This window comes from Paramisgurnus dabryanus, chromosome 2 (assembly GCF_030506205.2).
Source record: "Paramisgurnus dabryanus chromosome 2, PD_genome_1.1, whole genome shotgun sequence".
In the NCBI taxonomy this organism is placed as follows: domain Eukaryota; kingdom Metazoa; phylum Chordata; class Actinopteri; order Cypriniformes; family Cobitidae; genus Paramisgurnus; species Paramisgurnus dabryanus.
The window spans coordinates 40,077,542-40,101,117 of record NC_133338.1 but is presented as its reverse complement, the minus strand read 5'-3'; the positions used below and the strand labels follow the sequence as shown (position 1 = coordinate 40,101,117).

The window sequence follows — 23,576 nt, the reverse complement described above, 5'->3', positions numbered from 1 at the left end:
ATCAGATTCAATTATGAAGTGCAGAGAAGCTTGAGAATGGCTCGGTTGGTTATAAACGCTAAGATGGTGAATTGGGGAGCTGATGGAAGCCAGGGGTTATTAATGATTGGACGTCTAATCCTGGAGAAAAGCGAGATAAAACTTTGTGAAAGGAGGTAAAGCGGACTCTCACAATCTGTCTCATTTGCTTGCGTGTCCAGCGACTGCTTCCATTACTCAGAGCCCAAAGTTGCTGAAAAAGAAAGTGCACATTTAGAGAGTTAATTACAGATGAACTCGTTGATATGGAAAGTAAGTCGTATGTCTCCAGCTATAGTAATTGGAGAGATTTCAGGACAGGGAATGAAAAGATATTATTTTAACGAACCAAAATTGCTATGATTTTGTTTAAAGCGATGATGGAAACGCATGTGCATTGTCAGTGGTGTGGTATAGGAGAGATCAACCAGCGAATGCTCAAGTTCTGATCTACATGCATACGCCATTGCCTCTGAATCCCGCGTAATTGTGTTTTTCTATTTTTGGCACTAATGACGGTTGAACTCACTGACATGTCAGTGCGCTGAATGTGTCAAGCGGGGCGCATGATGTCGGCTTACAAGTAGAGAAAGAGAAACAGAGCTACCGAAAAACAGCAGGGGAGCGACACACAGAAGCCACTTTTAAATGATTCTTAATGCACCACCGTGATCTTCACCAGTCCTATCTCTTCTCCCTGCTTTCCAACTCCCTCCGCAGCTGCCAAACGCGCACTTTGAAGAACTCAGGATTCCCCTGCGGACCTGCTAGGATGGGCGAAACAGATTTTTGGCGCACATCGCACATTTCCCAGGGGTTCACCCTCATATCTTGCCCTGTAACACACCCCTTTGCAATATACACACGCTCAAAACGCCTTGTGAAGTGTCAGATGCGGCACAAAAACACATTGTTGTGTCAAAGTTAAAAAATGAAAACAGAACAAAGTCTCCCTATGGTGAAAGGGAGTCCTGATGAAAGAGTAGCAGTCAATGATAAACAGAGAGAAGGAAAACACAAGAAAACGTTTTTGGAAAAGCTTGCTGTTTGATGGCATGTTTGTGCTGAAATCTGATGGTGAACGTGTGAAGATAAAAGTTTAAAGGGGTCTTTAGCAGACAAACCTAAAAAAAATTGCAGCCAGAAACCTTCTTGTAAGTCTTGGATCAGATACTCAGAATAAAGCTTGAGGGCAAAATCTAGAAATAGAACCTGAGTAGTAAGCGGGTCGAAACGGTAAGAGAGCTTGCGAAGATGAAAAGAACAATTAGAGCTTAATCAGACTCGACTGAATCCTCCTCTCTATTCAGAGCGTACATTACAGAGGAAAGGACATACATTTATTTTAATGCTTTGGCTGGATCTTCTCTGCCAGAGCCGTTTCACACTGCCCTTTCTCAAACACACATCTCATCACCTCTGCTTTTGCACAAGTCTTTGTAATTACATGTCAATTGTGAAGGGTTTTGCATTTTGCCTCTGCCCTTTTGTTCGACTTCATTCAGTCTTTGACTCTCAAACACCCACACTATGCTTTGCTGTTTTATTCTTCCCCTTTTTATTTCGCTCAGAATAATTTTGAAATTACTAGTTAGTTTGTTGCACCTTAAGTGCCATACAGCAACGCAGCTCCCATCAATCGCCTGTTCTTTTATGCTAGTGTTGTTTTGTCAGGTTTGCTTTTGGAAGAAAAGAGATCAGGCTGTAAAGCCTCAGCCATGTAAGGTGGTATCATGTGGATCGGGTTTGGTCCTCTCTGCGTCCCAGACTGATTCGTAGCAAAACACCCTTTGGGGATTTTTGAGAACATTTTTCAATATAAAATATGCTTAAGAAACACACCCTGTACTGAATCATAAAAATGAAACATGGCCATTGGTCCAGCCTGAAGGTTTGTGCCTGTGAGCGGGGAGCAGAAATCAATCACAGACCCTCGTACTGTTTTCCCTGTGTGGATGTTTGTGTGTACACGTAGGTTTATCTAAAATTTTCTTAATGTCATCACAAATCTAGTAAAACTGATTTGTTGACTGGGCCTTGCTATTTAAAAGGCTGATACGTTTTAAAGGAAAACACCGCCGTTTTTCAATATTTTACTATGTTCTTACCTCAACTTAGATGAATTAATACATACCTATCTTTTTTCAATGCATGCAATTAATCTTTGTACAGCGCGTAGTGAATGTGTTAGCATGTAGCCTAGCCCCATTCATTCCTTAGGATCCAAACAGGGATGAATTTAGAAGCCACCAAACACTTCCATGTTTTCCCTATTTAAAGACTGTTACTCAAACTTCTGTCAATATTACTGCGCCTGAGGTCGAAGTGCTGCAAACTAAAGGCCGGGGTATACCTTTTTTCCGCGTCCGCGCAGCTTTTCAAGTACACTCCCCGCGGCTACACGCGGATGGCCGCGTTCGACACTATACGCAATACAACTGATTTCTTATTCAAATTATTACTCTACCAGGCTGTCAGGGCAGCACTGATTTGGTGACATTTACAGTACATTAAAACATTAGGATAGGTGAAGAAAGGTAACCGATCCACCATTGCAAACACAGTTTAGAACAAACAACAAGTCAACAAAGAACAGGAATCAAACAAACATGCTCCACAGCTTTCTGTTCTTGGAAGAAGTAAGAAGAAAAGAAGAAAAACGACAGTGTGTGTGCAAATGCTGTCTATTTCCTTTGTATAATTGTTTGTAGTGGAGTGTCCTGTCAAAATATTTTCACGCGCATGCACTGTTGTACGCGGACTGTACGCGCACTGTCCGCGCGGTCTCAAATTTTGCACTGCACGCGGACGGTCCGCCCTGACGACCGCGGACCCTAATGATGACGAAAATGACGTCATGCGGACAGAATGCATACGCGGACGTCCCTAGTATACGTTCGGCTTGAGTGCTCTTCCGCCATACAATTTAGTTTTCATTTTTTATTCGCTTAAAATTTTTTTATTTTGTGCCACCAGCCACCATACTTACTCATTTAACTACTCATGTAACAGTCTTCAAATAGGGAAAACATGGAAGTGTTTGGTGGCTTCTAAATCCATCCCTGTTTGGTGGCTTCTAAATTCATCCCTGTTTGGATCCCAAGGAATGAATGGGGCCAGGCTAAATGCTAACACATTTATGATGCGCTGTACAAAGATTAAAGGGATACTTCATCGATTTAGCATTCAGCTTTGTATCGGTAGAAACCCGGCAGTATTTCTGAATGATAGTGTTTCCCTCCCTTATGTCCCCCTGAGAGGAGAGATATCTGTATTTTGGTTCTGGGAAAAAAGTCCTCTGATGACACAAAATGATGATTTTTGCGTCATCGGAGGACTTTTTGGCCAGAGGCAAAGACTACAGCCAATAGTAGGAGCTATTTCCGCATGTTTTCAACCCGCCCATAGGGGTTGGACTGCTGAGTACATTCGGAAATGTAAGAATCAAAACGAAGAGTCAGTCATCTTGAATCTTCGCTAAGGCTCTCTCTTTTCAAAAGTAGATATTTATAACAAAAGGCAATAAAAAGTGTCAGCTATCTTAGTTTTGAAGACGATAAGGGGATTTTGAAAATCTGTTCCGCGAATCCGATCCTTGTGGCTACACGTACTAGCCGCAATACAGCAGGAAACAAGATGATGCTGAAGCAGCTGCTTTAGCCGAGAAGCGAGCCAGACTCGAGCTGGGGCTTACTGATTATTTTATAATAAATCCGATGTAATACAAATATTTATCATACGTAATACGCTGAATAATACACAAATGGATGTTATATTGTGATCGCTTAGTATGGACATTTCAGAAACGCAAACTTGCCTTTGGTTACGACTGACGCTGTGTTTCACAATACAGGTATGTCTTTTTATGAACTAGTGCAGTGCGCGTGGATAACCTGTGTGTGTTTTTAGTAATTGTTGGTTTGGTGTGTTTGTGTGCTCATTGTTACAATTACCGCAAAAGTTCAATTTTTATTTGTGCATGGTAGAAAGAAAATACTGATACGGACAAATTGATATACAAAAAAGGGAGAAATGGAGGCCAGAGTATAAAGCAAGTGTTTTGTTTGTTTTTCACGTCCTTCAGCTGAGCTATGGTTGTTATATTTACATCTATATAAACCGTCCAAACCGGCAAATGATGGAAAATTACTGCTTGTCCTTTCCTGGTTTTGACTGTACATCCCAGTACAAAGCAACTTATCACAATTTAACCGGTGTCATTTCAGTTTTCGGATAAACTTGCTAGTAGCTAGCCTAGTTGAATGTCCCTCCCTCCTGCCCTCTCGAACCGGTAGGCATGGCCTCGTAGAGCAGTGAAGCAATGGATTCTGGGATTTGGTGTTTTTCATCCACAGGAGCCCAAAAACACATTTTCAGGCTATTCTCTGCATAGAAGGCACACATTTCTAAAAAAAAAAAAAAAAAAACTTCACATTTCTACTACATAGGTGACCCAATTTAATAATATGTTCATATGTAAATTGGATAAAGAATTCCTTTAAGTGTACACATTGAAAAAAGATAGGTAGGTATTAAGTCATCTAATTTGGGGTAAGAACATATTAAAATATTGAAAATGGTGGTGTTTCCCTTTAAAATCTAAAGATAGTATAAAAATCATTGTTTCTTTGCGAGATCCTAATTAATATAGCTCCGAATACGTCCCCTGTATATCTCTTGGGTGTCCTTCTGCACAATCATGGATTCTCTGTGGAATAGTCACCCTCAGGGAATTCTGGGTATTGTAGTTCAATTCCCAATGGGTGCCTAGGCGATCTGTGAGAAATGAGCTGACAGTTGCATCGAGCAGGAGGCCGAGACGAAACTCCATTCTTTCCTCCAGGGATGAGGAGAAGGAGAGAAGAACAAACCAGAGAGTGACAGTAAGAGAAATGAGAGCGTCCAGAAAAAGGATTAGTCGTGGGAGTAACGGTAGGCTTCTGTTACCTGAACCTAACTAGCTCGTATTAGGCAGTGGTTTATTAGGTGTCTCTGAGTGCAAATGAAATGTGAGACCTCAGTGTTGCATTGTTTAACTTCCAAGGTAATACTTGCAAATCACCCCCTCAAGTAAGCATGCACGTGGGAGTCGGGCCCATGCGCGCTGTTGTGGATCTCAAGATTGAATGCGTGTGTACTTTACAGAAAGTCCAACAACCCTGAGAAAAGAATGAGGGAGCCAAGTGTGGGTGAAAGTTTAACAATGTTTGTGTGTGTGTGTCCTCACAGCAACTTCTCGATCGGATCCATGTGAGGATCGTGCAGTGCAGTAAAGTGTCACTCTCGAATACAAATATTTATGAAACTTAATGAGAGATTTTGGCTGCATTTTCACTGCCTGTTCGAAGTGACTCAATTTTGATTTTTTCCCTCAATTGGCACAAATCGGATATTACCCAAGGACGTGTCACTGAAAAAAATGATTCATTGAATTTAATAATTTTTTTTTTAAGGTAAGTGGTTGCAATCAATTTATTTAAGCTACATTTAAAGCTATGGTCTACGATTTCAAAGATTGTTCATTATTAATAACCTCGTTTAGATGCTGGTTATGGTTCTACAGTAAAATCCTAACAATATGAAGAGAAAAAAGAATTAAAAAAATCCATTCAGTCTATTGGGTGTATGATAGCAGATAAGTTGACCAATGTAAAATGTCCGGCCGGACAGCTTACATTGGTTAACTGCTCTCATCCAATCCCTGCTACATTTGAAAATCCACCTCGTGCTCGCGTCTCCACCCCATCGCACACCACCCCGCCCCTCTCCTGCCTGCGACATGAAATTTGTGTCAGTGTATGGTAGCTAGCGAAGCAGCAACATCTCACTAATGGAAAAAAAACGAAACGACAGCAGCAAGCAGCCCCTGCTTGTCCCTACAGTAAAGGTTGGAAGAAAAAGGAAGTCTGTTGAAGAAAGAGCAGAGGTTGAAAAAATTGAAAAACGCAGGACTCTAAGTAGAATCAATATAGGGTCCGCCATTGACCGTTGGAGGAAGCTTCAGGGAGATTTGGGGCTGAAAACCGACGCCGACACGGCAGACTTTTTGTTGAACAGGTACGCATTTATTTATACTTTTATTGTGTGAGGTGTTACATAAATATCTTTTTATGAGTCTGACAACATGCTGCCAGTCAGCATCGGAATGTTAGCCGTTTAGCATCACATATCACGGGTCAAAGTAATTATATTTACAAAGATTGTGTGAGGTGTTACATAAATATAGTATTATCAATTTGACAACATGCTCATGCTGCCGGTCGGCATTGGATTGTTAGCCGTTTAGCATCGCGTATCACGGGTCAAAGTAATTATATTTATAAAGTCATTTCTTGAAGCTCAGGAGGGGAAACGTATGCCAAACGTTGTTGTGAAAGTAAATAACGTCAATTACAATCATAATTATAATAGTTCTTTCGTTCAAGGCTTTATGTGTTTACTGCTCGGTAAATCTCTGTTCTGATGTATACCAGTGATCACAGCTTGAATGAGTGACGTTGTTCATGTCGTTTCCCGGTGGGAGGGATCAGGTAGCACAGAGGGGCGGGATGAGTTTTTTAAAACTTACTAACGTCTCAGGCTTTCTCGACCGATTTTCAACATCGTAGACTACAGCTTTAAACAAAAGTTTTATATTTTATTTTACTTTGCTAATATTTTTTGTTTAAATGTAGTTTAAATAAATTGATTGCAACCACTTACCTTAAAAAATTGATTAAATTCAATTAATAATTTTGTTTTCAGTGTAAGCAGGAAAAAAGCGCATAGATTTTGATATCCTCCAATCAGTTTTAGGCCTCATTCATATGTGAAAATACTGTAAATCGGATAAATACATTTGCATCTGAAATGTAAGCGGACTGATCGGATTTCCATGTCGGATGTCGTGCGTCATTGAAACTGCAACGCTAGCAAATGACAATCACATGTTGAAGTTTTATGTCTTCTTACATCAATAAAGCTCTATATTCTTGTATATAATAATTTTGTCCATTGCATATCGCAACATTTTACTCTGTGGTTTAAGCTGTTCCAGGTCAGGATGTCTACCTTGAATTGTATTGCCAAGTGTTTAGTGTTAATGCTTATGTCGGATACGAGTCGCTTTTAAAAGATGATGTAAGCAGGGCGTCAAAAAAATCTGATAGAGCCAACAAATCGGAATTCTATGCTCATGTCTTATTGTGAAATAAAGTGTGCATGTTCACGGTACAGTATGTGAGTGTTCAAAACTTATTCAGAGAACCATTTTCAGAGAATCACGAATACTGTGTTGTCATTGTGATTATTTTGCTACTCCCGAACGCATCGGAGCCTCCCCAATCCCAAATCATAAATATCAAAAAATACATCCGACAAAGCATGTAAGCCTCAACATGATGTTGGGTGCTTTTATGGCTCAAACATGACATGAAAGATGAGTACAAAAAAAAAATATTGACTTGTATCAACTATGGCAATAGTACAAATGCTTTCATAATGTGTCAAGCAAGAACTGTCACAACATTTGTCAAGTCACCTTTGATCTTGCGTTTCTGTTACATCTTGTGTCACTGTGAAATCGTTACAGTCTGATCGAATCATCTAGTGTGAGCTTTCCGAGCTTTATGTTGTTAAAAATTGTCTTTATGTCTGTGGCCTCCCATGGACTTAAAATTGTTCAAGGTTTGAAAGTCATCCAGTGTGTCCCAGGCATTAAGCTGCGTGGCTGTTTTAAATTTCTCTTCCTATTTTACCAATTCAAAAACAGCCAATTCTTAAATCCTGAATTTTTCCAACCGTGACAAGAACACGTTATGACATTGCTTTTTACATTTTTTGGGTGCATTGCACCACATCTTTTTGCCCACCTCAAACATTCTCCTGAGTCTGTGATCACACAGAAAATCAACAAAAGCAACCTCATCAATCTCCAGCAGCCCTCTGTCACAGCTGCCTGTGTGGAAAATACCCACACAGGTGTTTTCTCCCCAATCCACATCCCAGTCAAAATAGTGTCTATTAGTGCAAATAAGTCCAAGCTACAGTAATCTTGGGGGAGTTCTCGTCTTGAACGTCTCTATCTATCTGTCTTCTGTCTCTACCTCTGACTCTCTCTATTTCTCTCTCTCTCTTCACCCCCTCATTTCCACTTAAGTGTTGTCTGGCCACATGGGTTAGTTGAGGACTGGTCAATCACTGTGTAACCGCTCAGTCCACAGCTGAGCAAGCCGCTCCACTTCAAATGTTAGATTTGAATAAATTGTGTGGAAGTTAAGAAGCAGCCCTGTGGACATATCTATGGGAATCTGTACGTCGTTTATGTGCTTGTCGAAAAGCGCTTGGGCTGATGGGTTCTGGAGTGCTTATGTCTCCAAGAATGAAATAGAGTGAGTGTGCAATGGTGCACTCAGAACGCTTTTCATGCCTGAAAGCAATGGAAACAAATAGAGTTTGGGACCTTTTTTGTAAAATTGTGACTTGTTTTGCTATTTGTATGCTAATTTGAGGATATCAGATATGTTCTTGACTCTCTCTGTTTCTTTCCAAATCGTTTTTATTTATTTTTTTCACCATTTTGGCACGTTTTACTAGCAATAAACAATCTTGCCCTTCCTCTCTCTCTCTGTTTTTCTATCTCTCCAGCTACAATCCTTTCTTCAGGTCAACGTGACCCAGGTTCATGTAGATGAGTGTGTGGATGCCGACTGCCGAGGAGGAGGGGGCTGTACCAGCCATCTGAGTGTGACTGACAAGCCAGCTGTGGTCGACTCGGGCAGCATGGCGCTGGTATCCGTGACCGTGGAAGCTACAGCTGTCTGCAGCTGTTCGGCACGTGAACACTTTCACCAGGGCTGCTCCGTCTATCCCAGAAACCCCTGCCACAACGGAGGAGTCTGTGTGGACACGCAGAGTGGATACAGGTGAGAGAGTTTAGGTTTTACCCATGGAAAAGAAAGAGAACTTTCCCATTTCACTTAACATATAGAGAAAAGTGAGTTGTAAACTAAGCAACAAAACAACAGTGTGCAATAAAATGCAGTAGACTTCCATTACAAGTCTGAAGCATGTTACTGAACATGTGCAAGAACTAAACAAATCACCCAATCGTCTCGTACACGTTGCAAACTTTCGGGAGTGACAACCGCATTTAAATGCAGGAGTGAATCCCCTAAATGTTCGTTACATGTCTGTACGGAACATGACTCCCGAAAATGTGATGATTGACACAGAGATAACCATAGCAATGTCTCGCGTGCTTATCACTCACAGCTTTGACCAAAATAATTTAAAGGCATTATGTTTTGCAGTAAACCTCTATCTTGGCATTGTGTATTGTACGCATTTGTGAGGCTACTCGCGCTCTTGCAGTGTTGCCAGGTCCTCGTCTTTTTTGAACTCGCATACCATTTTAGCGCTTAACCGTTTATGGCTTTTGGCTTATGAAGGGATCAAGTTTTTGGTGTTATTAAAGTGTTAAGGTGCCGGTCCCAATAATTTGATCTTTTAGGTAAAGAATTTGGATTTATTTCGGATTATTATTGGATTTTTTTGTTCGCTGTTTTTTTTAGTGCAAGATCTGGCAACACTAGTTAGGAAATGCTGGTGCCTCTGTCATTTTCTGAACCGCACATACAGAAGACTTTTTCCATTTCTAACCATTTATTTGTTCAGAAGAGAGATCTTTCATGTCCATGATGCACGTTTAAACACATAATTAATTACTAGTTGTTCAGTTCGGTTATGTACACACTATTCAGAGTTTCTGTAAATGCGGTTGCCACTACCTGCATTTTGAGGGAGTTAATTCAGTTGTAGAATGAAGTTGTCAGTCCCGTAAATTACTGAACTGTGTGTGTACAGACCAGGATTAAGCATTAAAAGGTGAAGTGAAAACTGAATTCATATGCAGTGTGTACGGGACCAATGATGCTTTAGGTTGAGTATGTTTAATAAAAATAACAATGCATATGTATACTTAGCTCCAGTTGTGCTGCTTTATTGCTCCTCTCTTGCTCTAGCTTTCTTTGATAATGTAGTCGCCACATTATCAAGTGATTATTTCACAATATTCAAGCCATTATTAAGTCTAATTCAATCCACTTCTGAGGTTTTTTTTACAAATTTGAGGGAGAGAGTCTTTCATTCTCCATGTTATTAAATTATCCGGTCCTGACGTGGATATTGATTTACTTCACCGAATAACAATACTGAGTGACTGGGATTGGAATGGTTTGCAGGAGCGGTGAGATTGCCATAATTGTTAGGTGAGGGATTTTTGTCTAAGAGAACACGAAAACCTGGCAGCCGTAAGATAATAATAATAAATGCTCCATCGCTAGTGAAGTTCTTCAGCCAACGCTGTAATTGGCCCATACAGGGGATTCATGACTTTATCTAAGACTTTCTGAAAGTGTTCAAGGTTCTGTTTCCAAGCAGCAAGGTGTGTACACCACAGCCAGTGAGTTAATAGAAAGGATGAAACGATGAGCCATGTTGTTTAACAAGATATATAGAATACTATATTCTGATCTAGAAGCATCGTATTTCAAATGCATTTGCAAGTTTGATTTGAATAGCCATAGTGAGTCGTCTGAAATAATTGCGTGTTCTTATGTTAATTGGAAAGAGAAAGGCTATTGACTTTACACACCATGATCAGTAATGCAGTGATCAATACTGAAAGAGTGATAGCAGGTCTTCATCAGCCAAACAGGAACTAATGGATAAAGGGGATTGTAAGATCCAAAATAGCAAAGGCATGTGTTTTTGTATTTTTTAATAGTTCTGCTTATATGCCACATAAGTAAGATTTAAAAGTATATTGCTAAGTGATTAGCAAGTTTAAATATGAAAACAAATATGGAAACATCCACACTTTTGTGCGACATTTTACTCCATCAACAATATTTTGTCTCTATATTCTACACACATTTAGAATACAAATAAAAGCTATGGCTGTAAAATTCGATGTTAGGGCACTGCTGGATGATTAGCGGTGATTTATAAAAGTGTTTGAGAATGTATGGATTGAATTAGAGCCAAATCAACAGAGCAGCTGCCGTGTGGAAGCTCCTAATGATATCCGAGATGTGGTTGCAGATGTGAGATGGGTTCTAATGGCTGCTTATGATATGGGGGATTTTTTCCCTCCTACAGGCAAATTAAAAATGCAGAGCAATGAACGTATCATAAATATCAGCCTGACATCTTCCAAAGGGGTCATTTAGAAAAACCAAATTGCACATTTGCCTATTGTATAATTTATTTGTTGACAGTTTACCTCAGTGAGCCTCCCACCTATCAAGACCGCAGTACTACCCCCATCACACACACGCACACATACAAACCTATCACAAATTGGCCTTTCCATTCACATAAACTCACATACATTCACATTTGCAAATTGTTTCTGTGTGACTGCTGACCTGAATCAAAGAAACCGGGTGAAACAGGATTGAATACTTAAATTCCACACTATGAATAGGGAACAATGCTCAATATGGCCGCTCTGGTGATAGAAATCTAACCTTTTAGGTAAAAGAACCAATCAACAATCAATAAAGACTGATGATTCTATGGTGGACGGGGTTTATACAGAGTCACATGAGGCGTACGCTGAAAAGACTTCTGTTTTTAAGCACAATTTGAGCACAATATGTTATTTAATAGTGATTATAGACCACAATTTTAGAGTTAAGACAGGACTTTAGTCTCGCATGACTGAAATAACTGCCCGGAGGCGTTGTAAACATGGCCTAGTGGCACGACTAAAGGGACTTTGCTTTCTCTCTATAACCAAATTTTATTTTGTTTATTTTCAATGCTATCTATGTTGTTCTGCTTTATGACTTTCTTCTATTAACCACAACACACAATGTTAATGTCTGACAGTTTACTTTTATTATGTGAAAAAATGGTCAACATTCTTCAGAATTGCTCCTATATGTAACAAGGAAAAGGGAAAGTCATACTGGTTTAAAAGGCCATTAGAGTCAATAAATAAGGGCATGATTTTTATTTTTGGGTGAACCTTCCCTATAAAAACACAAACAACTCACAAAACAACCACCTCACTCGCTCTCATCTCATGCAACCTTTTCCCCAACATTTTGCAAATTTGCACACGCCATGGTTGCCCACTGCCTTCTGACATATGTCCAGACTTTAAAACACCCCATTTTAATCACCTTGCAAAATATTGAGAAATTCATTTACTCTCAGTGGTTTAATTAAAAGAAGAAAGTAAAGCTGTGGATTTCAGAGCGGTCAGATGTACTGAGCATGTAATGTGGTGAGCTGATGCTGTGAGCCAGAGCTCTTTATGCCTCAAACCCTCCACTAATCCTAATAGTGTCAGAAGGCAACAACTTCACAGTTGCATTTGCGTTACGTCAACCTTTTAGTCTTCTTCAGATGAAATGTACGGATTTCATTTTAAATTATATAGCTGAATGATCTTATATAGGATGGTTTATCTAACATATACAGTTACATATGAAAATTAACAATTGCCGTGACATTGTTTTACAAAAACATCTTGCTTTGGCAGATTGACATCTCTTTCGTATGTACATGGTACCCGCACACACTGTCTGGTTGTTTTTGTGTCAGTTAAGACAGTTGCAGATTAATTCACAGTTTTCTTGAAAACTCAATGTATTATACCCCCTAAAGTGTTTAGCTTAACTGTCTGTTATACCTGCATTTCATATAGTGTAAATAGAATCAAAATGTGATCTTAATCGGTTGTACGCATGCACCTTTACATTAAATATGAAATAGATTTACAAATCTAAGGGCTATACACCCAGCACAATGCGCGACGCAAGTGTCTTTTGCTAGTTTCAACCCAGCGCAATGATAATTTTCACGTTTAGCGCCACTTTGTTTTAAAAGCAAATGCATTTGCGCTAAATTTTGTGCCCATGGGTGTTATGGTCTGTAAACGAGGTGTGTTCAGGCGCATTTTGTTGGCACGTTGCTGTTTTGAGGCAAATAAAATAGACTACGCCGTTGACCAACAAAAACCTGCTCTAAAGTCAATGCCGCAAGAATGTTTTTGTTATTTAATCAGTGCGTTTGTGATATGCGCCTATAAACGGGACGACAACACTGGTTTGCTTATCACACACGTGGATGCGCAGCAGCACAAAAACGCTTTTAAATATGAAAAAATTAAAGGATTAAAATGTAAAAAAAAATATTGAGTCTCCTGGACATAAATGAGGACCAATTATGAGATGTTAGAAGGCATAAAGAGCTGCTTCAGCTGTAGCCTGGTAAGTAAATAAATGCTTTAAACAAATGCATGTGTTTCTAAATGTTTTTTAAATGCTACCCCACAGATTTATTGTATATGATGACTCAGTACCTGTTGATATGAAGAGATGAGAAACATTTTTAAGTAATGCTTTAAAAAAAAAAAAAACATGGCGCTGTCCGGGTGCTGAAACGGCTCTGTTACAAATAAAGTATTTTTATACAAACCTTTTCTTGCATATTTGCGAATTATTTTAGGAGATTACAATGATTATGTAGGATATTAATACATTTAATGCAGTTAAAAGCATGCTATTTGTACTTCTATGACTGAAAGAAAATGACTTTAGGTTTTAATCCCAAAAATAACAATTTCAATAAAAACACAATTTTTTACATTAATCTTAAACTAGTGGCCTTCTTCCTCTGCTTGGTTTTTCATTTTTCAGATTCCATCATCTAAATAGTGAAGTGGCATGGCAACAGGTGCAAGTGGCTTTTAAAGGGGATGAGAGCTGAGACTCTCATTGGTTTATTGCACGTTACGCCCAAAACACACCCATTACTCATTAGGAGAAGAACAACCCCTTTAGGCTGTGCGCTTGGCGTATAAACCATTTTTACCGTCGTTAAATTAGCAAAAGTGAAATCGTACACGCTCGTTTAGACCGTGCACCGTGCGCTTTAGACAACGGGGCCCTAAATCTGCAAGTGTTTAATGACAGGCACATTTACTTAGACTATAAATGCCTGTTTGAATAATCCTGCCACAATGATCTCAATACGGCAACCTCTGTTAAAATAATCCAAAAAATGTCTCATTACTACAACCTCTGTTAAAGTAATTAAAAAATGTCTCATTAATGCAACCTCTGTTAAAATAATGCAAAAAATGTCTCATTAATGCAACCTCTGGTAAAATAATGCAAAAATGTCTCATTACTTGCAACCTCTGTTAAAAAAATGCAAAAAATTTCTCATTACAGCAACCTCTGTTAAAAATAGTGCAAAAATGTCTCATTATCACAAGCCCTGTTGAAATAATGCAGACAAATTCTTATTACTGCAACCAGTGGTAAAATAATAAAAACTCTCATTTGCAAATTATAGATGAATTTGCAGCTACGGAAAAGATTTAGCAAAAAAAAATTTAATAAGCAAGATCTGGAACTTGTTTATAAAGTACAGATGATATGATGTAAAACAGGAGTAAATTGAAAGACCCTCAGTGCTAATTTAAGGCTAATTAAGTGGAAGCATTTCAGATGATCAGCACTGCTTAACAAATAATCATGACTTACCAGAGGAAGGAGGAAGAAGAACTGAATTTAATGTAATTAAATTAAATAATTTTGCTTATAAAAACTGTTTTATACTGTAGGATGAGCTTTAGCTCAACGGAATTGATATCATAGTTAACACTGTACTGGTGACCTTCTTTCTAATAAGCCTCTTTGGCATATTTAGTGTTGATTAAATATAAGACTTCAACGTAACGCTCGATATCCGCAGCAACAGTGCCAAAAGTAAAGTAATTGACTTACTGGTTGGTATAACAACCATAAAAGTAAGCTCAGAGCTAGCATAAGTTGAATGCTTTATGATTTTTCTAAAGTTTATATAGACATGCTTGCATTAGTGTATACTGTACATTTAGCCCCCATTGAGAGCTAATACTCAAGATTTAATGAACAGCATGTAGATGGTCGGAAGATTAATGGGGGATTTGGGAATGGATGGAAGAGGGGAGCTTATCGTGGGTCTCTCGCGAGGTAACCAATGGATATGCAGGCAGGAAATGAGCAAAAGGGAGAGAGGTGAAGTGGCCCAAAGGGAGTAAGAGGATTGTGTTCAGTCATCATGGTTGATATTAAGGCCAGGATTCACTCAAGGAGATTAATTGGTTTGGTTTAGTTCAATAAAGCAGAACATAGCTAAGTCTTTTTTTTTCAATAATGGAAGACATGTTTTCCTTTTAAAGCATTTTACCGCCTTTATGTATTTGATATCACACTGACAAGTTTTTCTGACATTGACACCACTGCATTTTAATAGGACAGAGTGCATTTTTTCCTAGTTTAAATAGAGAGGAATATAAAGGCTGCCTAACTGCCTTACTCATTATTTTTGTGCTGTTTAGCATGTTGGTGCACAAACGGCTGTTCCAAAGAAACACAAAATGATATTCAAAATGTGCCATCAGCAAACCGCTTTGTTTAATCTTTTCACCGACTGGCTTTGATTTTCTCTCTTTTGGTTCAGCAAGACCGTCTCTTTTATCGATCCTGTCACATTATTTTATCTCTGCATTGAATCGCCCACTCAAAGCACCCCCTCATCTATTCATTCGCCCTGATGTGGAAAAAAGTTCAGTCCTGCCAACTGACTCAAACCAACACCAGATAGCGGCGTTCATGTGTTACTCTCAGCATAAATAGGAATCAGTTGACAGCTTCTAGTGAGTCTTTATGAAACTTTAGTTTAAAAGGGTATCGTTCCCCAGACAGAGTTACTTTATTGTATCGATTTGGGAGGTTGAAATGTTGTCTTCCTGCAACCAGATTGGCTCCTCTGTCTTGCTGGATTTGTGTCTTGGGAGAGCATTAGTCGCACCAGGCTAGAAATTTGTCCAACTCGCTGTGAGCCTGACATTAATCAATGGACCAACATTAGAAATGCAATAACTGTGGTATGATCGTGGTAAATTTTCTCTGCGGTGCGCATTACTCTTCCGTCTTGCACATGTATTAGTCTCAGCACACTTGATGGATGAGATGAACATGCCTTGAACGCACACTATCAGAAATCTTTGCGGCAGATTTCTCCCTTAACTTCTTTAAGCTTTGTAGATCCATTCTCATAAGACGTCACCGCTTTCTTCTTTTGTTGTAATCTTTCTTGTGTTTCTTTATTTGCTTTTGCTTGATAGAAAGTGTTCAACTTTGCTCCTATAAATATGGAGGTTCAAAAAGATTATTTGATCCTTGGAGGGAGGCCAGCTCCTTATCTAAATATGAGGTGTGTTGTATATTAAATATTTTAAAGTAAATGTAAAGTAAAAAAAATTTTTGTTATTCTTATAAAACAGCTAGCATATAAAAAAATAATGAGCAGTCGTGGCATAGTGATTAGAGAGTCGAGCTTGTAATCCGAAGGTCACTGTTTACATGCACAAAATTTTGTCAGTATGACTGAATTTAATACGATTGGTTACAACGATACAGTTTACATGCACCCTAAACATTGCAATCTGATTTAAATGTTCGTTTACATGTACATATATAGAATCGGAACCAAAAGTCTGCGCAACCACACAGCCAGGGTTGCCAGATTTGCGTATCCAAACCATCCGAAAGGACGTTTAAAACTAGCCCAATAGCATCCCTATGACCATTCACAGCCCAAATACCAATACCTAATCAACAAAAACATTTAACCTTTAACCCGCCCGAAATAAAACAACAACTGGTGGAAACAGTTTAAACAGTAGCCCAAATCTAAACTTAAAAAAGCAGAGGACTTGGCAAAGTTACACTGCGGACAGCCTCTCTCATCGAGTTCACGCTTCATCTCTGGATAAAAGTCGAAACTGAGTTGGAGAAAGTTGTTCTTAAGAAGTTTTCGGATATAGGTAATGAAAACACACTTTTCAAAAGGCACAACGTTATTTTATTACTTAATGTAGCCTAATGTTTTATAAGTATACATTAACGCCTCAGAATTTAGCACAGCACGTGACCCCATTAATTTTACCTTAATAATGCATGATGCTAGTGCCTTGCTATTGCGTGTTCCTGTGACGAGAATCATGTGATATAAGAGGTAAATATAATACATGAACGTGAACAAATGTTCTGCGCATGTGCACAAGGTATTTTTGCATCCAAAATAGAAAATACTACGATTCACGCGTTTACATGCATACTTTTCTTCTGCTGATCGGATCACAGATCGGAGTACACCACCCCCTTCAATACGATCCAAATTTGCATCCGATCGTCCTCAATCGTATTGATTAAGGTGTTTACATGAAGACTTTTCAATACGATTGAGCCATCAATACGACTACAAACGGATTATTTGGTTGCAACGTACCTACTGATTCGATTCCCAAGACTGATTATTTCATTTGGATGATAGCCAGAGGAGTGTGTGCCTGAGAGCTGCCAAAGCACTTATACCAACACAACCTTATGGCAGCTGGTAACTATTTTTACTAATTGATTAATTAGCTAATCGTGTTAGTTTACTGGTGGCTAATTGGTGTGAATTCATACAATACCATTTGTTTGTTTTTTATTATCTGCTTTAGTGGGCAGTCGTGGCCTAGTGGTTATTCTTAACCAAGGGTTAACGGAATCATGGGTTATCTGTTTCACATTTCACACTGTTCATACTTATCCAGTGTTTAAGAGATAACTCTGGGAATTCATAATCTGATGTTTCACATTCCTAAATCCTAGGTTAGGAGTCTCCAACCCTGCTCCTACAGTACACAACCTGAACATCTTAAAATAACTGCTTCAGCTGTGTTTAATTTGGGTCCTTACATTCTAACCCTGCTTCGTTTCACACTGCATGCGTTTTGCACCACACTGCAGGGTTAACCCCACAAAAGCTTAGCTTAGTTTAGCTAACCCTGGGTTAATTTCAGGGATAACCCCGCTTCTAGATTACAAGTGTGAAATGATCCTTAACCTAGGGTTTAATGCGGGGTTTAGAACTAAGATAACCCAGGGTTAAACGCAGTGTGAAAGCCCTTTTGATACCATTGCCAGGATTTACAACTGACTAAAAAATCATATTTTAAATGTACTGTAACTAACTGCACCTCTAATTTAACTCACTTTAAAGCTTTGAATGACTGGCAATTCAAAGTAAAACAACCTATAAATATGAAACCTATAAATATCTTACTGCCCACAGTCAAGTGTTTTCCCACTTTATAAATTAAGTTAATCACAGATTAACTTACTTGATGCAAATAGCAATCTACATTTAATTAACACATTAACATGCTTCATTCAAATCACTCTTGTCAAAGATTGTCAGTGCTTCATGTAGTTTGATAGTCATTACTACTTTAAAAAATACTGAGTTGTTTTAATCTATTTCTGTGTAAAATATGGATAAAGTATATGGGTCAGATATTCAAGGTCAATTTAACCCAAAAAATGGGATTTGTACATATTTGACCTAACCATGTTTTGAAATAGTCCAGCATTATTTAGAGTGTACTGTATAAACACAACCTATCTTGTTGTTGCTGTCCTGACCCACTTGTCTCTTGTAATGTCATGTTGTTTTAGTAAACATGGACATCACTTTGATTAACACACAATTATATTAGAGCCAATGTGAGTGTTTGATTGCATAATTATTAAACGCAGTGACCGGCTGTCTAATCCTTTGTTTTCTCGTCTGTCTCATGAGCACAGATTTTGTCAAACCATGTCAATTCTTTTGTAATCAGCCAATTAGAACTGGATGAGAAAGTGAGGAAAGACAAAAGTGACATCCCAGTCTGTGTCTTCCCTGGTTTTAGTGTGCCTTGTTCCCTCGTGTTTCTGTGTTACTCCGCCCCTCTTGTTTGTTGTCATATGTAATTCATACTCCACCCATTACCTGTTTCCAAAGATATATAATATTAACAAGATGCATATGAATGGGGGAGATTGTAACGGTCGGAACGGCCTCAACTAGTCCTGCCTCCCAGACCGAAGAGCCAAAAATGGTATACTCTTTGGGAGGGACTTTGCACATGCCCTCTAGCAAGCCTGGCTAAAAAATGGTGGCGCAGTGATTTCCATAGTGATTGATTGTTTCTGTTCGGTCATTGGTTCGTGCCTTGTATTAACACCATGCATATCTTAGTTTTTTTTTTTGAGTTGTCGAATCTTAATGGATGTTTGTGTAGGCCTCTCCTGTGCCCACAATGGTTCTGTTTCTTTGTTTTTTATTAAGCATAACTGCATTTTGATCAGCTGCCTTTGTGGCCACAACTTACAGAACAACTGACCAACAAACTGAGAACAGGCAGGGTATTTATACAAGACAAGAACCACAGAAACAATCAATCACAATGATACTTGATATGAATAGGGGAGATTGCAACTGTCAGAATGGCTGCTCTAGTGCCGCCTCCAAGTAAATGAGCTTATCGCCAACTGTAAAAGAATGAAATCCGTTTTGAGAGGGACTTTGTGCATGCTCAGAATCAACAGGTCTTGCAAAAAAGCAGTGCTGTGACATGACTTCCTTAAAGAACTCTGACTAAAACCAGGGAATACACAGACCGTGATGTGAAATATACATATATATATATATATCTATATCGAGTGTTAAACTTTCATATGGAAATGTGTGGAGGCAATTAGAGATGCAGAACTTCAGACTACAGTGCAGTATTATATGTGCAGTGATTCCCAGCCAGAGAAACATGAACCACTCCAGAGAATAACTAATAAGTTTCTAGTTAGGAAAGGTTTGGTAAACCATAAAAAGTGAAATGGTTTCTTTAAAAATGTGGGGTCAATACAATATAATAGCTAAACTGTATTTGTAATGAAAAGTTTTATAAATTGATTTGGTGGGTGATATATTTAATTTAACATTTAAATGAGACTATATAATATTTGTGACCTGTGACCATAAAAGTAGAGAAGGATCAGAAGTAGCACGGGTATCTTTGGAGGAATAACCGACAATACATTGTAGGAGTCAAAATTATAAATTTTTATACCAAAAGTCATTAGGATGTTCTATGAGGCTATTTTGTAAATGTTCTAGTTCTACCTTAAAAATATCAAATATTTATTTATCATTAGTTTTATGTTTTGCAAAGGACTTCATTTGGACAACCTTAAAGGCAATTTTCTAAATATTTAGATGTTTTTGCAAACCTCAGATTCCAGATCTCGAACAAATACTGTCCTAACAAACCATACATGAGTGAAAACATTATTTATTCAACATTGAACCTTATGAGTGGTTTTGTGGCCCTGGGTCACATTTGTGATACCTGGTGAGTCTGTTTGTCACCCAAATTGTAGATAGTTCAAGTGACTTTAATAATCTGAATGATAATTCTTTTTTTTAAGTTATGTTTTTTTGGGCCATTTTTGCCTTTATTAGATAGATAGTATGATAGGAGAGGACAGAAAAGTATAGGGTGGAGAGAGGGGTACGGGATCGGCAAAGGACCTCGAGCCAGGATTCAAACTCGGGTCGCCGAAAGTGCATCTGCTCCGTATGTCGGAGCACTGCCCACTACACCATCAGCTCCGACGTGAATGATAATTCTAAATGTCATTCAGTAAAATAGACTATGGGTATCCCATGATGGAAATAAATTAAAGTGTAAGAAAGTCTAAAATGGCAAAACATGCTTGTGACTGTTTGTTTTAGGGGTGTGATGTAGTAATTCTACTTATAGAGTGGAGTGAAATTCTCACCATAATATAATAAGCATTTGTGTATCAATGTTATTAAAGCAAATGCAATTTTTTATTTAGTCTTTTCACAGTGTCCATCTGCAGCATAAGGCGAATCCTTGTCTTGTTTTGTACTATTGGGACTTCTTTAGTCTAGGTCAGTCCTGTACAATGTGTCCTAAATCTCATATCCTTTATGAGCTTTTGATTTCCTGTGTGTGCATCCATAGATGCCAGTGCCCAGCTCAGTTTGAAGGACCCGAGTGCCAGCAGACAAAACACAGTTTCCATGGCAACGGCTATGCTTGGTTTCCCCCTATAAGGCCTTGCTTCGAAAGCCACCTCTCACTGGAGTTCATCACAGAGGTGGCAGATGGCTTGCTGCTCTATAGTGGACCCGTTTCCCAGCTTCAGCCGTGGGAGCCAGAAGACTTCATGGCTATAGGTAATCTGCACACGCTTTCACCATAGGTTAAAAGAGGAGAGAGTATTGAGAGTGTGTACTGGCGTTAAAGCAAAACAATTTTTCACTGTTGACATCATCATTCTTTTATATATCAGAGCCAAACCACTGGCATATCCCCTCCGCATCTCCCAGTGGGCACAGAAGTGGAGAGTGGGGAATGAAAAAAGTGCTAATATGTTTACAGAGATGAAGATAACCCTTTGCGTCTATCCAGTAGGATTTAGTGTTTCTAATAAAAAAAGTTTTACGACTCTAACATTTTCGTTCTCTGGGGAGATCTGCTATCATCTAACAGCCTAAACAGTGGAAATGATAAAAAATACTGAATTATTTCTGTTTGTTTGCCTATGCGTGTCATAAATTCAGCATTATCGCAGCTCCAGCGGCTTCTGTGTGCAGCAGTTTTAGCTCATTAGGGGTTAACGAAGGAACTAGTTATATCAGTAAAGGCTTATTTGTCATTCATCTGGGAGAATAATTACAATGGGGTATACACATTTAGAGCTTTAATGAACTCACAGATCTGCCTACGTGCCAAGCATGCCTTCATAGAAATGGGTTCTTCTCTTGATCAGTTTACTGATGCGTTTGTAAATGCGGATGAGGCCGTATGCGTGTGTAATGAGCGCGGAATAACGAATAAAATGAGGAACATATGGAGAAAACAAGAGCAAAATGGATGGCGAGAGGTGATGGCAAGGAACGAGAGAGCCAGTGGATTTAAAGTGAGAGAGAGAGAGAGAGCAACGGGGAGTGAAAGATAAAGATTAAGTGAAGTGTGCGACTGTGGACAGAGTATCAGGGCAGCTCCAGCTACAAAGAGTGGAGAAGTGGTAAAGATCCGTCTAAGCTTCGGTTTCAGGTCCGCGTAAGGATAGAACTGATACTCTGAGAAAGAGAGTGAGAGAGAGAGGTGAAGTGAGGTTGGTGAGGTCTAGCGAGGGCATACAGCAAACAGAGAGACAGTCTAGTATTTTTCTCCTACTTTGGAAGTCAGTGGTGCTCATGCTTTCTGCCTGATCACAGATATCTTCCATAGTCTTTAAATTAATGTTAAATATAGATTATCCTGTGTTTTATGCTATATTTTAATATTGATTTTTTTAAATAAAAATATAGTAACCATGGAGCACAAAACCAGTCATAAGTCGCACGGGTATATTTGTAGCAATAGCCAACAATACATTGTATGGGTCAAAATTATCTTTTTTTTTTTGTCAAAAATCATTAGGAGATTAACTAAAGATCAGGTTCCATAAAGATATTTTGTACATTTCCTATTGTAAATATATCAAAATTGTATTTATCTTTAGTAATATGTGTTGCTAAGGTCTTCATTTGGACAACTTTAAGAGCCACACAGATCCAAAATCGAAAATGACCTGTATTGCAGTGTATCATGTAGCTGTCCATCAATGTAAACAATGTGCAAAGTAGTTAAACCAAAAAGTGCACAATTTAATAAAGTATTTGGCTTCTAAAGTAGGGAGTCGACTCTGAATCACCGAACGAGTCGTCATATGTATTGAATCTCCTGCCTGTCTCTATCTACGGAGATACAAAAACTTTCCATAATAATCTCCGCCTACAGTCTTGCCCGGGAGAAACAAAAACTCTGACCTGCAAACAAACACTTCAGTTAGTTAGTGTGTAAACATCATGTCAAAAAGACAGTGTTTTCAGCTGTAAAGGCAAGTTTGTGTTGTTTTCACTACTAAAGGATGAAGATTTGAAGAATCAGTGGTTAAAATTATTTTTTCAAGGAGGGATTTACTAAACGTTTGGCTGTGAAGAATCTGTGGTTAAAATTACTTTTTCAAGGAGGGATTTACTAAACGTTTGGCAACAAAAAGATGGTTCAGAACCACTGATCTATATAAATGACTGGATTGCGCATGACGTCACACTTGTGAAGCCACCGTGCCGCCATGTTGGTATACCCAAGCGTTCTATTAAATCAATGGACGTTATCAGATTTTAATGCTAAAACATCATTTTACTCGTCTTCATTTTTATATGTGAAGTTACCCTGTACATTATTACAACACAAACGTCCAAAGCATGTAAATAGTTATTTACTGAAAGTTGTACATTTTGCGTTTTAATCAGTTATTATACATTCATCTTTATTACAGTATCAGATCAGCAGACAGACCGCAGCATATTTAGTATAAACGTGTCAATAAACGTGCTCATTCTGAAATCTAAATAAATAATCATGCTTTGCACAGTATGTAAATGCAATAATTTGCTAGTTTTATTATCTAAACTTACAAGTTACCTAAACTTATTTAGAGATATAACGCTGACCGTCACAGTGTAGCTGAATGTCAAAAAAAACTTTATTTATACCCGTGTCATTAACAAATGCAACAGACACACTCACCTTAACGGTTTTTTATAAATCCATTATCCTG

At 38.5% G+C, this 23,576-nt stretch overlaps 1 protein-coding gene across 2 annotated transcripts in view; it reads left to right on the top strand.

Moving 5' to 3' along the window:
* The window catches only part of LOC135778734 (neural-cadherin), a 300,864-nt gene that overhangs the window by 221,040 nt on the left and 56,248 nt on the right, over positions 1-23,576 (top strand). For both annotated transcript variants that reach the window (XM_065289259.2, XM_065289258.2), the window contains exons 22-23: positions 8,644-8,921; positions 20,924-21,138. In XM_065289259.2, coding sequence (XP_065145331.1) covers positions 8,644-8,921; positions 20,924-21,138 — 493 coding nt within the window. The remainder of the gene's footprint in view (positions 1-8,643; positions 8,922-20,923; positions 21,139-23,576) is intronic.